This window comes from Taudactylus pleione, unplaced genomic scaffold (assembly GCF_031769625.1).
Source record: "Taudactylus pleione unplaced genomic scaffold, aTauple2 ptg000903l, whole genome shotgun sequence".
Lineage (NCBI taxonomy): Eukaryota > Metazoa > Chordata > Amphibia > Anura > Myobatrachidae > Taudactylus > Taudactylus pleione.
Genome location: NW_028285304.1, coordinates 316,659 through 329,519, shown reverse-complemented (window position 1 = coordinate 329,519; position 12,861 = coordinate 316,659). Strand labels below are relative to the sequence as shown.

Sequence of the window (12,861 nt, the reverse complement as noted above, 5' to 3'; positions counted from 1 at the left end):
CAACACCCATCATGACAGGATTATTGAATTTGATAATAGCGCAATTGTCCGTTCAATAAATATAAACTTCTGAAGCGCAGATAATTAGTTGGTAAAAACAGTGGCCCTGATTCAGAGGCGCTCGCAAAAAGCGAACGCTCGTTCTGAATCAGGACGGGCGCTTTTTGTTTTAGTTGCTGCCTCCTGGCCGCTCGCATAGCTGTGGATTACACCCACAGCTTATGCGAAAGGCCAGGTGATGGTCGCGATGGTCAAGACCATCGGGCTTGCGATGAGACCCTTGCGGTAGGGTCTCGTTGCCGCAAGCCCCAGTGGACTTCCTGCTTTAATAGAGCAGGAAGTCCACCTACTGACATCACGAGTGATGTCAGTAGGGCCACCCACAAACGGCAGGCGTTCCTGCAGGAACGCCTCCAATTTCCCGGCCACCCCCCCGCCCCACCTCCCAAACGGGGCGAGCTGACGATCAACATCGACAGCCGCCCCTTTTGGATACGAACGCCGGAGCGAGTGCTCTTTGCGCTCGCTCCGGGGCTTGCGCACGCCGCGCGTGCACTGCCTAGCAATCGACCCGCTTGCGAGCGGGTCTGAATCAGGCCCAGTGTCTAACATACAACAAATAGGAATTTTATTGTGCTTTGTAATTCAGTAATAAAAAATATGGAATTCCAGGGTCAAATCTTTAAACCCCGGGACTGCCACTGGCATTTAGGACTATGCATTTTCTAATGTTGCTTGTAGGTGCAATATTTGCACGTAGCCAGTGTAAACCAATCCACAATTAGCTGTTGTCTGTCTAGCACAAGTTATACAATACGCACACACAGGTCTGCTGCGAAAATATGCTTATGTCTGCAATCGCAAAGCCGTTGCACAGACAGCATAGAGATGCCCACTACCGCTATTTCTTCCCCCTCCACTAGGGGGCACAGGGATGACAATGGGTATAGCCTGGAGAGAAGAGACTGGGCACCAAACAGTTAATGAAATTTACCCACAAGCCCAGGCTACTCTCCTTTATACCCAGCCCCAGACAGAGACCATCAGTTTAGTTTGCAAGCCCACGGCAGGAGCGAGGCAGGAGAAGGAAGGCCGCAATCCAGCACATACAGAACCATCCATGCCATGGAAGTACAGCTAGAGGCCATCAGTTTTGAGTTTGGTGCCAAGGCAGGAGCTGGGCACCATTTTCGGGGGCGATATGTTAGATATGTTAGAAATTTTATTTACTTTTATTTTATATAGTGTTAGGGTGGCCCCAACGCTGGCGACTGGGTCAGTGACTTCTGCCGCGGTCACCTTCACTCCCGGTGGCTTTTACCACCAGAGCAGGAGACCTGAGGCGGAGCTGACAGTGGGGGCAGCCATTTCCCTGGGGTTATGTCAGCCGGGGGAGGCGGGTGCCTCCTTGTAGCCCCTCCCCAGTCAGATACTCTCTCCTCCTCTCACTGAGCGGCCATTTTACTATAATGCCTGCCTCAGCGCTGGATAGAGAAGTGGGCTCCAGGCTCCTTCATAGCCTGCTCCCAGCAGCTAGCTAGTTAAATTGCTTCTTCCTGCTACTTGTGGCTGGTTTGTTGAGCTTCCTTAGCCCATATTCTGCATTCAGTGGTCTGTATGTATGTAAGTGTACCTTGCCTGTGTCCCTGTACCTGCTTTGGTTACTGGTCACCAATGCCCATTTTACACATCTTATTATTAGGTCATCCTTCTTGCCTATCCCTAACACGGCATCTCTGAAAGATCCTATATATATATATATATATATATATATATATATATATGAGACTGGAAATGCATGTCAATGCAGGTGCTCTAGCTCATCCAGCCCTCACTTCAGCTTGAGTGGCTTAAGCGTTCGGCTGCAGGGTAGACGCTTTGGAGGAAGTACTTACCTCTGGCATGCTGAGAGGTGTCCTGGCCTCCATGGTTGTGTATGTTAGAGAGGCAGCTTCTTATCTCTCTGAAGCAGCCATAGATTCAGGAAGTTTAACTTTGCACTTTGGCTGCGCACTGGTGGAGGCGGACACGGAATCCAAAAAAGGCTCTGGAAGCCCTTCCCTATTTGGGCGACATCCTGTTCAGTCCGGAATTGGACAAGATTGTGACTACGTGGCAGCATCCAAATCTGCTTTCTTACCATCAGTTGCCACACCGAGTCCTAGGACTCCTGTCTTTCGTCCACAAGGCAAAGCCAGAGGTCAGTCATTTCAACAGAAGCCAGGGTTCAGCTCCTAGAAATTCTAAGCCCAGAGGTAAGCAACCCTGGTCCACTAGACGTCCGGCTGCCGAACCAGCAGACAAGCCTGCCGCACGATGGAACGGTACCACGGAGTGGGAGGCCGGCCTCCTAGTTTTTCGGCAGTGTGGAAGCCACAACAGACGCTTGGGTCAGAGGCGTCATGTCTCAAGGCTATGCTCTCATCTTTGACTGCGTCTGCCTTCCAGGTTTTTTTCCACCGGCCTTCCAACACAGCCAGAAAAGCCGAAAGCTCTCTAGGCGTCTTTTTGCTCTCTGTTGACCTCAGGGGTCGTTATTTCTGTTCCCCGTCCCAGTCAGGATTAGGCTTTATGCCAATCTTTTTCTGGTTCAGAATCCAGACGGCCAAGCCCGGCTTCCTCGGTCGGTAGAGCATGAGACTCTTGCTCTCAGGGTCGTGGGTTAGAGCCCCACTTTGGGCAGTAGTTTACCTTTTGACCCATTTTCAATTTTAAAACAAATTTCTTCCAGCATGAAGTCCCTTCGGCCTATCATTCTAGCATTGAACCAGGGGAGTTTATGGCATCGTTAGATATACAGGATGCTTATTTGCATTTCCTTATATGAGCCAGTTACCAGCATTTTCTCAGGTTTGCTATCCAAACCAACCACTAACTGGTCATGGCCCCTTGTGTGTTCACGAAGGTCATAGCAGTCATGGCAGTATCTGTGCCGCAAGGGCTTCAGAATTTTACTGTAAGGATAAAGTCGGACAACGCAACCACGGTGGCCTACATAAATCACCAGGGTGACACTTGTAGTCCTGGAGCCATGCAAGAAGTCAGCAGAATTCTTCGCTGGGCGGAACATCAACTTCCAGCACTGTTCGCAGTCTTCTTTCCGGGCGTTCAGGATTGAGAAGCGGACTTCTTAAGTCGTCAGGAAGTCCATGCAGGCAAGTGGATGCTACATCCGGACGTCTTCCAGCTGTTAGTCCGTCGCGGGGGCCTGCCGGACATTGACATGATGGCGACTAGCCATCATCATCAGCTTCCAAGATATTTCTCCCGCACCAGAAATCCTGAAGCTCTCCTGGTGGATGCCTTTGTGGTTCCTTGGACATTCCCTCTGGTTTGTGTCTTCCCTCCGATCTCAATGATTCCTCGGGTGCTCTGCAGGTTCAAGCTGGAGGGAGGCACTCTGATCCTGGTGGCTTCGGATTGGCCTCGGCGAGTGTGGTATGCAGATCTCCTGGGCCATTCCATAGACACCCCTCTGTGTCTTCCACTGCAGCCGGATCTTCTGTCTCAGGGCCCCTATTTCCATCCGGATCTGGCCCGTCTCGCTTTGATGGGGTGGCTCGAGACATCCATCCCAAGAGCACAAGGATTCTCCAGGAGGGTCGTTCGGACCATGCTGCAGGCTAGGAAGCCTTCTTCTACACTTACTTCTCACAGGGTGTGGCGTACCAATATTTCTTGGTGTTCAACCAGGGGTTTTACACCCGGTCTTCCGCCTTTGGCGGATCCTTTCCTTTCTGCAGTCGGGCTGGGATTGGGGCCTCCTGCTCTCGTCCTTGAAGGTCCTGGTCTATGCCTTGTCTCGTCTTTTTTCAAAGGCAGATGGCTCTGCTTCCGGAAGTGCAAACTATTTCCTAGGGGGTTCTCCATGTTTAACCACCATTCATTTCTCCTGTGGCTCACTGGAATCTTTCTTAGTTCTCCAAGCTCTCCAGTCGGCTCCATTTGAACAGTTTCAGATTATGGACTTGCGTTGGCTCACGTGGAACACTGTGTTTCTACTAGCCATCGCGTCAGCCCGCATGGGGTCGGATTTGAGCGCCCTCTCGTGTCGCTCCCAATTTCTTGTGTTCCATTCCGACAGGGCTGTACTGAGGACTCGCTTGGGCTACCTTCCCAAGGTGGTATCCCGCTTTCATTTTTCATTCCAGACTACGGATTCATCTCAGCCGGAGGCTTCGTTGGCTGTGATGAGGGCTCTTCAGCTTTATGTCAAGAGGACTAGGGAGATTCACAAGTCGGACTCGCTTTGTTTATATGATGTCCATGAGCGGTGGCCGGCCACTAAGCAGACCTTGGCCCGCTGGCTTCACTTTACCATTCGCCAGGTTTGCTCCTTGGCGAACCTTCCTAGCCCTGCCATGACGGCCCATTCCACCCGGTCAGTGGGGACTTCGTGGGCAGCCCACTGTGGGGCTTATGCGGAACAGCCACTCCCCCGTCATCGCCCCCAAACGCTGACGTCCCGTTCCTCGGTCTGCGATGGCTTTGTATTTACTTAGGTGATCGCAGTGCGATCGCAATGCTAACTCACGCACGCGCACTGCGGTGCATGCGCAGTACGCACCATCGACCAATCTGCGTACACTGTCGCAGATGCGATCCATGATGAAACAGGCCCATAATTTGCATTTTCGCACCGTGTTTTTGGTGTATTCCTGACTTGCACCTGCCTAGAGAGGTGTAACGGGGGGAGGGGGCGTACAAGTGTACTAAAGGCGAGTTTGGGATGGACATTTATTGTACTGTAATTGTGATATAATATGAGGTGGCTGCAGATCCGCCAGACAGGAATCCTATCTGCTACAGACTCTCTCCCCTGGAGCAGAGATCCATTCAGTTTTTATTATAAATCTGACATTACTGGTGAGAAAAGCTGCCTCCTGTTACACAAATAATTCCATCATACATTATAATGCAGCGCTAATTAATGTACTCACTAATTAGCTGGTTTCCTGTGTCTGATGGAGCAGTACCCCCATTATCTTGGAAACGGGACAATTATTGTCTGTCTTTACCAAGCAATAACTTTTGAAGAAAACGTCTTTGAGACATGGACATAACGTGTTCTTCCTAACATGTAACAATATGGGATTTCCTATCAACAACTCTAATTTCAGCATAAATCTGCTCTCATAGTACCAGGACTGGCTGTACCATTAGGCAGCTGCCTAGGGGCGCCGGGATCTGGGGTGGGGGGGGGCACCACAGAGTCTGGTCATCACAATATTAAGGATGTCTCTGAGAGAAACATTCTTATTGTACTAAATTCAGGTGGCGGCTCTGAAACTAAGATGACGCTTCCTCGCTATCACCTGATTGGCTGGAAAGTGGGAAGTGGTGGTGGGTGGTGGTTCAGTAGGCAGTTTGCCTAGGGTGCAAAGGGACCTTGCACCGGCCCTGCCTAGCACCCAGACGTAAAGCACAGTACAGGAAATGATCGCTACATAGCAGTTACTCTTATATCACCAATAACATATCCCAGGCCATTGGATGATGGGCATGCTGAGACTTGTAGTTCATTGGCACCTAGAGAGCCACTTGCTGTCTTTATACCCTGCTTGTTTGCAATTACACAGTGACATAAATACAGGAGACAATGGAAGGCGGTTGCCTCCGGGCGCCAGCCCTGAAGTGGGCACACTGACCTACTCCATTGTTCCTGGTTCTGCACCAGAGCAGCAATAAGCAGGGAGCCTAGGGGGCATGTGCCACAGTCCTCTCTATCACAGGACCCCCACCCTGGAGTCTGGTCATTAGGGACGTATCTCCAGCAAGGAAACCGCACCAATGTACATAAAAGGGGCAGGGCAGAGGCGGGAGTGCATGGCCGCACCCTCCTTCGTTGGTTCTTCTTCTTACACACGTGGGACCTGCTGCATAGTTGCCTACCTTTGCTGGCAGGTAGGTGGGGGCAGGGCCTAATTATTCACGTCATTAAGCCCCACCCCCTCGCTGTACACATTGGCTTAAATTTAAATAGGGGGCAGAGCCAAATGATGCAAATTGCCTCATTAAGAACCGCCCCGATTCTCATAATTCTGCCCACTTCACTAGGAAGTGGGCAGAATGCAGGAGAAATGCCTTCCCCTTGCGGGGGTGCGGGGGGGGTTACCCAAAAAATCGGGAGCCTAGGCATGTATGACCTGCTGCCTCTGCGGTTGCTGTGGGAGAACAGAAGACCCTGATCAGCAACAGGGAGTGTTTGTGCTGGGGTGTTAGTAGTTAATTGTGGGATGAGTGTGTGTCTGGGTGCTGCTGCTGCTGCTGGGGTGTTGGCAGTTAATTCAGGAAGAGAGAGAGTGTGTGTTTGGGTGCCTCTAGGGTGTTAGTAGTGAATGCAGTGGGAGAGGGTGTGTCTAGGTGCTGCTGGTGTGTTGGCAGTGAATGCAGGGTGGGAGAATGTGTCTAGGTGCTGCTGTGGTGTTTTTAGTGAATGTAGGGAGGGAGAATGTGTGTCTGGGGGCTGCTAGGATGCTGGCAGTGAATGCAGGGCAGAGGGTGTGTGTCTGGGTGCTGTTAGGGTGTTGGTAGTGAATGCAGTGGGGAGATGTCTGGGTGCTGCTGGGGTGCAGGCAGTGAATGCAATGGGGTAGAGTGTGTGTCTGGGGGCTTCTAGGGTGCTAGTGGTGAATGCAGGGTGGAAATGTGTGTCTGGGTGCTGCTGGGATTAAGGCAGTGAATATAGGGGAGAGAGAGTGTGTGTGACTGGGTATTGGTAGTAAATGTGATTTAGGGGGAGTGTGTGTGAGTGCTGCAGGGACTGGGGTGTTGGTAGTGAATGTGAGCGGAATGGGGGCACCAACAGCTAGCTTGCCTTCGGGCTCCTGGTATGAACTTCTTACACATCTGCTATTACATGTATATGCAGTAAGCTGCATGCATACAATACACAGTGAGATGCATTTAGAAAAACGTGACCAGAAATCTATCCCATGCAGAGCAGCATCAGACGAATGGGCTAAAGGGGCCTATACATCAGCAATCACAAAAGAACCATTCACACATCTTGTGATTTCTTTCTCCAATTGGTAATATCAAACATGTAGGATGACCTGATTTATTTATTGGTGTACCCCACACATTGCCAATTTCTGAACCCCAATTGTCTGCAAATTGGGGAATTGTCCTAATTTATCACAGATGTATAGGGGCCTGTAGTTGCATGACATATCTTAAAATGGCCATGAAAGCTTTTTACAGATGCCCTTTAAACAGGCGTGTATAGAGATGGTAGAGCAGATACAGATTATCCGGGTCTGGGCCTCTTTAGGGGCCTGTGAGTGCAGTGGGGGCGTAACCACACTACCCACAATGCCATGACCATGCACTTATTTTGTGCAACATTACTGCAAACACAATGGGGGGAGTATAACTGCCACCCCTCCAGTGGCCACACCCACCGCTGATCACCCCTAAGTCTTGGCGGCCACTGAACAGCATCACAGGCCACACCTTTTTTTTCCTAAGCCCCACCTCCTGATGCTGTACTGTGCGCCATCATTGCGTTCTTTTACGTTAATGGATGATACTGCCACTCTAATATATCCCTATGGAGATGGTGAAATTACCCAATTTATCACCCTCAAAAAGCAGAGATGGCATAAGCAACAATATCCCATTAGTGAAGCCCTGGTGGCAGTGAGCTTTACCATTTGTGAATGGCAATCCGGCAGTGAAATCTTTCGCCGATGTGTTAAGCTAGATGTAAAAGATTTTTCAGCGAGAAAAGTTGTTCGCTGAGACGGTCTCTTTCTGGAGACGCTGTCCTGGCAAGCGAGCTGAGCAATGAAAAATGAATTGTTAATTATTGTTGAAAAAAAATCAAGATAAATAATACATAGTCCCCTTCACTTGCAAAATTCTTTTATAAATACCCCTAATGTCCACGAATCACTCAGCCTAACACCCAAATATTCCAAAAAACTGAAGGCTCAGTGCCACAGGCTTTGTGGCTGATTAAAAAAAGAAGGGATAGTATGGTAAGCCTAAGTACATATAGGCCCGTATTCAATTTGAACGGACCAGCGATACTTTTTCGCCTCCCCATTCTTTTCACCTACTTCGCCTGTTTTGCAGGCGGAAAAGTATTGTGCGCATTCCCGCTTATCGCCATATTCAATTTGAAAGTAGGCGAAAACGGGACCCGGCGAAACTTAAACAAGCGGAAAGTACTGTCAAATTTGGGGAAATAAGCCTGAAACCCCCCAAAAGATGCTCTCACATGGGGATTAGCTATGGTACCCCCCAATTTGGCTTGCTAAGGTATTTGGTGCTCAATAGCTGCTAAATAGCGTTTTTGCATTAGTGGTGAAGAATAGTATTCAGGAGTTTTTCTTGCAGAAAATAATTTATCCCAGCAAATTTGGGGTACTTGAAAATGGGGACCAGCATATTTTAAAGTTGCTAAAGTTAAGTTTAAAAAATCGTGAAAAATCCACATGTGCAAGCCCCTGCAATGAAAAAACACCTGGGGCATACTTGGGCCCCCCAGAGTCAAGTTCGCTAGTTTTTAACTTTGTCCCCTATTACATTGCATTGAGGCAAAAAGTCTTCCAAATTGAATACGGAGTCAAATCAAAACAGGCGAAAACGACGTAATCGGCAAAAAGTTTCCAGCGAAAACGGCTTTTCGCCTCAAACTGAATACGAGCCTTAATTTTTTTTAAAAACCATACCTGTTCCCTTAACAATCTTGCCTGGACTGACCAAATCCTGGCACTTGCTAATCCGTGTCCAGCCCTCGCACACACCTCCACCTGCCTGCAATCTCCAGGACATTCTGCAGCTGAATTAAAGTGAAGACTCTTATTATTACATTGCTGGATGACTCCTGGTGTCAGGAATAATGTTTCTGTGTATCTTGGCTTTTCCTACCCTGCTCCTGTCATGGGGTGAGTTATATTTCTGCGCTAAAAGTCTTGTAACATTGGTTTAATGTTATGTACCCATATTACACTGAGTTACACCCTGTACCGGTTCCTAACCCCAACACACTCTCATCACCTGTCCTGTTCTCATCGCTGATAATGTGCCCAGCACAGGGACTTTGCTGGTAATATTGTGAGTGTGTATTTTATATCTCCCAGCTATATTTCTCATTCTCTCCTGTATATAACACGCAGCTCTCCCAGGTGTGACAATGAGTAATGGATCCAGGTTACTGATCTCCAGGAAACGGATCATGTCGCCCCACACCAGAGGTAAGCGCAATTTGTTACTCCTTAGGTGCATACACAACGATTTTTTGAATGATTATTGATAAACGATATCGATTATTTTTCATTGTTGAAAAAAATCGTTCACTTTCTAAGTTAAAACGAACGATTATCGTTCATGCGCGTTCACGTTTGTAGTTCAGTCAGACTGACCAACTCAATGATTTTCATTAAGGGAATATGCAAATATCGTTTGTAGTTCAAAAAAATCGTTCATTACATTTAGTAAATGAACGATTTTAGTAAACGATTTTCATTCATTTTTCCCTTGAAAAAATTTATTAAAATCGTTTACTAAAATTGTTCATTTACAAAATCGTTTGTGTGTGTGTGTGTGTGTGTGTGTGCAGCTTAAGGGTTATTTAAAGGGAAAACACCAATATTTTTTTTTATTTTGAATTGAATGTGTCTTTGTTTTTGAGCAGATCTGATTGGTTGCTGTGGTTCAGCGCAAATTTTGTCGCTAAGTGCAATGTTTGTGAATGTGCCCTTGTGACTAGACATTGTCCACAGATGGCGACTCCCCCCGTACAGAGGAGGGGCTTTGAGACACCCAATTAAATGCCTGTAAGATTGCGTAGTGATAAGTGAACGATGTTCGGTGATATTCTTTTTGTCTCGTGTCACTTCAAAGATCCAGGTCCTCTCTTAAATAGAACACGTCACACAACCACGTGTTCGAGCAGATCACATGGAAGTAAATATGTTACATGTACATGTTACGCAGAGGTAATGAGTTCAAATCCCGGTCATGGCCCTTCTGTATGGAGTTTGTATGTTCTCCTCGTGTTTGCATGTTTTTTTTTTCGGATGCTCTGTTTCCTCCCACACTCCAAAAAACAAACTGGTAGATAATCGGCGGCTGACAAACCAATAACCCTAATGGTGGGTACACACTACACGATATGCTCCCTGAGCGATATCGTGTAATGTTGTCCCCCGGCAGGCTGTGCTCAATGTCGTTCATGACATTGAGCACAGCCGCTGAACGATATCGTTCAGCGCCGGGCTCTCTCCCCCATTCCCTGACATGCAGCAACCTGACGAGATCGTCAGGTTGGCCTGCATGTCAGCCCGATGAACGATAATGACGAACGACCCGCGGGAACGCGCGTCGTCGTTATCGTTCATCTTTTTGGGGTTAAAAATGGACGATAAAGTGGACGACTGAACGATAACGATATCGTTCAGTCGTCCACTTTATCGCCCAGTGTGTACGCACCTTAAGAGTGTGTGTGTGTGTGTGTTCGTGTACATGTGGTAGGGAGTGTAAGTTCCATTGGGTCAGGGACTGACTGATATACTTTCTGTAAAGTACTGCAGAATATGTGTGCACTACATAAATAACTGTTAATTATAAATAAATATAGTTGTAAGCCTTTTATGGGAGTCATAATTAATCCCTATATAATTATTTTTAATTAGATTAAACGTTCTGTTTTCACTTTAAATTGTCCTTTATGATTCCCTCAAAGAAGAGGAGGCCCGAGGCATAAGCAGCCGCCTGGGAACCCTGCCAGTCAGAGCAGGATTAAGTGGAGAAATGTGCCCTGGGCCCCTTCTCCCAGAGGGCCCCTCGCCGCTGCACGATTACCAGAGTGATGCGCTGTGTTTAGTCTCCTCAGCGGTCAGTGGCGCAGCCAGGTTCTGACCTGAGGAGAAATAAAGATGAAAAAATAAGGGCCCCAAAACCAGGTGTTTCAAAATTCAAATATCAACCTCTAAAAACATTATCATCCAAATGACATCAATGAAACTCCTGACATTCCATTACACACACAAATGCACTACAGAAACAATATAAAGTAAAACAGCCGGCACTCAGTGACTGCCATACTGTACACATAGCAATGGATCGCAGTGACCACCATACAATACACATAGCATCCTAGTGACCACCATACTATACACATAGCATTCTAGTGACCACCATACTGTACACATAGCATTGGATCGTAGTGACCACCATACTGTACACATAGCATTGGATCGTAGTTACCACCATACTGTACACATAGCATTCTAGTGTCCACCATACAATACACATAGCATGAGTGTCCACCATACTGTACACATAGCATTGGATCATAGTAACCACCATACAATACAGCCCTGATGTCCCCAACCGAACGATCAGATGATATGTTGGACCGATTTGACCAATTTTGATGTCATATGTAGCCAGTGATCATATACGATCAAACGATACATTGTATCGTCCTGTCATATGCGATATTGGACAGTGTGTACGCTCAGTATCGTATGTTCTGGTCTCAAGGGAAATTGGATGTAAAATCGGTTAAATTACAAGTCGTTCAGGTGTGTACCCAGGTGTGTAGACTACTGCCGAGGTTCCCAAACGTGGACCTCAAAGCACTCCAGCAGTAATGGGGTGGGATGTATCAAGGTGAGAAATGCAGTCAAACCTGCATTTCCAGGGTTTCACCGCATTTGTCATATGCACCAAGTCCCAGAGTGCAACATAACGCCATATTCCTGATGGCATTACCCATGTGGGCTATGGGCTTCTCTCTTCAGAGTGCTGATAGAGGGATCCAATTGGATCCCTCCCAGCACCCCCCAGAGCACATGCGTCCTTCTGCGCATGCATAGATGGACGCCGGAGGGGCTTCTGGGTCATAGACAATGGGCCGATCTTACCGACAGAGCGGTACTTCGTAGGGATAGTCATGCATACCGGCGTTACCAACACCAGCATGCATGCCATGACTGGCAGAATGCATTGCAACACGAGTGCGATGTGTCATGCATCCTGCCCCAGGTGGTTTACACAGTCTTTGGTGTTTTGTTAAAGTCTCTCTCTTGTCCTGAATAAGAAAACACATGTCCACCAGCTCTACCATCATGTCCACCAGCTCTTGACAAGACGGCTCTGGGTATAATTTCGGTATGGACTCATTAAATTGTAATTCCTACTTTGTTGTTCTGGTTGTTTCTAAGAGTTATTAGTTTTCAGGATGCAACCTTTTTAGTTTCAACTGTATCCTGTGGGCGACTATCTCTCTTACATCTTTACGAAAGTCATGGCGGCCATCCTGTATCTTTAAGGCGGTAATAATTATTCCCAATTTCCTTGTCCAACGGCTGAAGACCACTCCCTACCATGATCTATCCTGGGCTCACTGTTAATAGTCCAGCATTTTGCTCTCTGCATAGGGGGGTGTCTCTCCTTTCATCCATCCCCTTTCTTCATTCCACAACTGCATGAAGTCGAGCATCTTGTCCAGTTTTACCTCATATGTCTAAAAAGGGATAATCTTCGGTCCTCTTCCTCCTTATCATCCTACTCTTCCTCCTCATCATCCTACTCTTCCTCCTCTTTCTCGCCATCCTACTCTCCCTCATCATCCTCATCCTACTCTTCCTCCTCATCATCCTACTCCTCATCATCCTCCTTCAGTGTCAACCACCAGTGTTTGCCGCCACTCAGGCTTCCCTTTGTTTTCATGGCCGCTAGTCTCCACAAGATTTCTGATTCCTAATAGACATCATGTAACTTAATTTTGGTTTTTTGAATCCCTCTGGTGTAGATGGTCCATGGGAGGGCAGTCACACAAACTGACAGGGCACCCTTGGTGTAGTCGGTAGTAATGCAGTGGGAAGAAGCAGTAGAATATTGGGG

At 47.7% G+C, this 12,861-nt stretch overlaps 1 protein-coding gene across 2 annotated transcripts in view; it reads left to right on the top strand.

Annotated features, from left to right (window-relative positions):
- The first annotated feature begins 8,752 nt into the window (after positions 1–8,752).
- Positions 8,753–12,861, top strand: part of OVCH1 (ovochymase 1) — a 64,363-nt gene continuing 60,254 nt past the window's right edge. Inside the window, exons 1-2 of one of the 2 annotated variants that reach the window (XM_088459244.1) lie at positions 8,753–8,894; positions 9,126–9,203. In XM_088459244.1, the coding sequence (XP_088315370.1) occupies positions 8,849–8,894; positions 9,126–9,203 (124 nt within the window). In that variant the 5' untranslated portion in view covers positions 8,753–8,848. The remainder of the gene's footprint in view (positions 8,895–9,125; positions 9,204–12,861) is intronic. The other variant, XM_088459245.1, reaches the window with a different exon arrangement.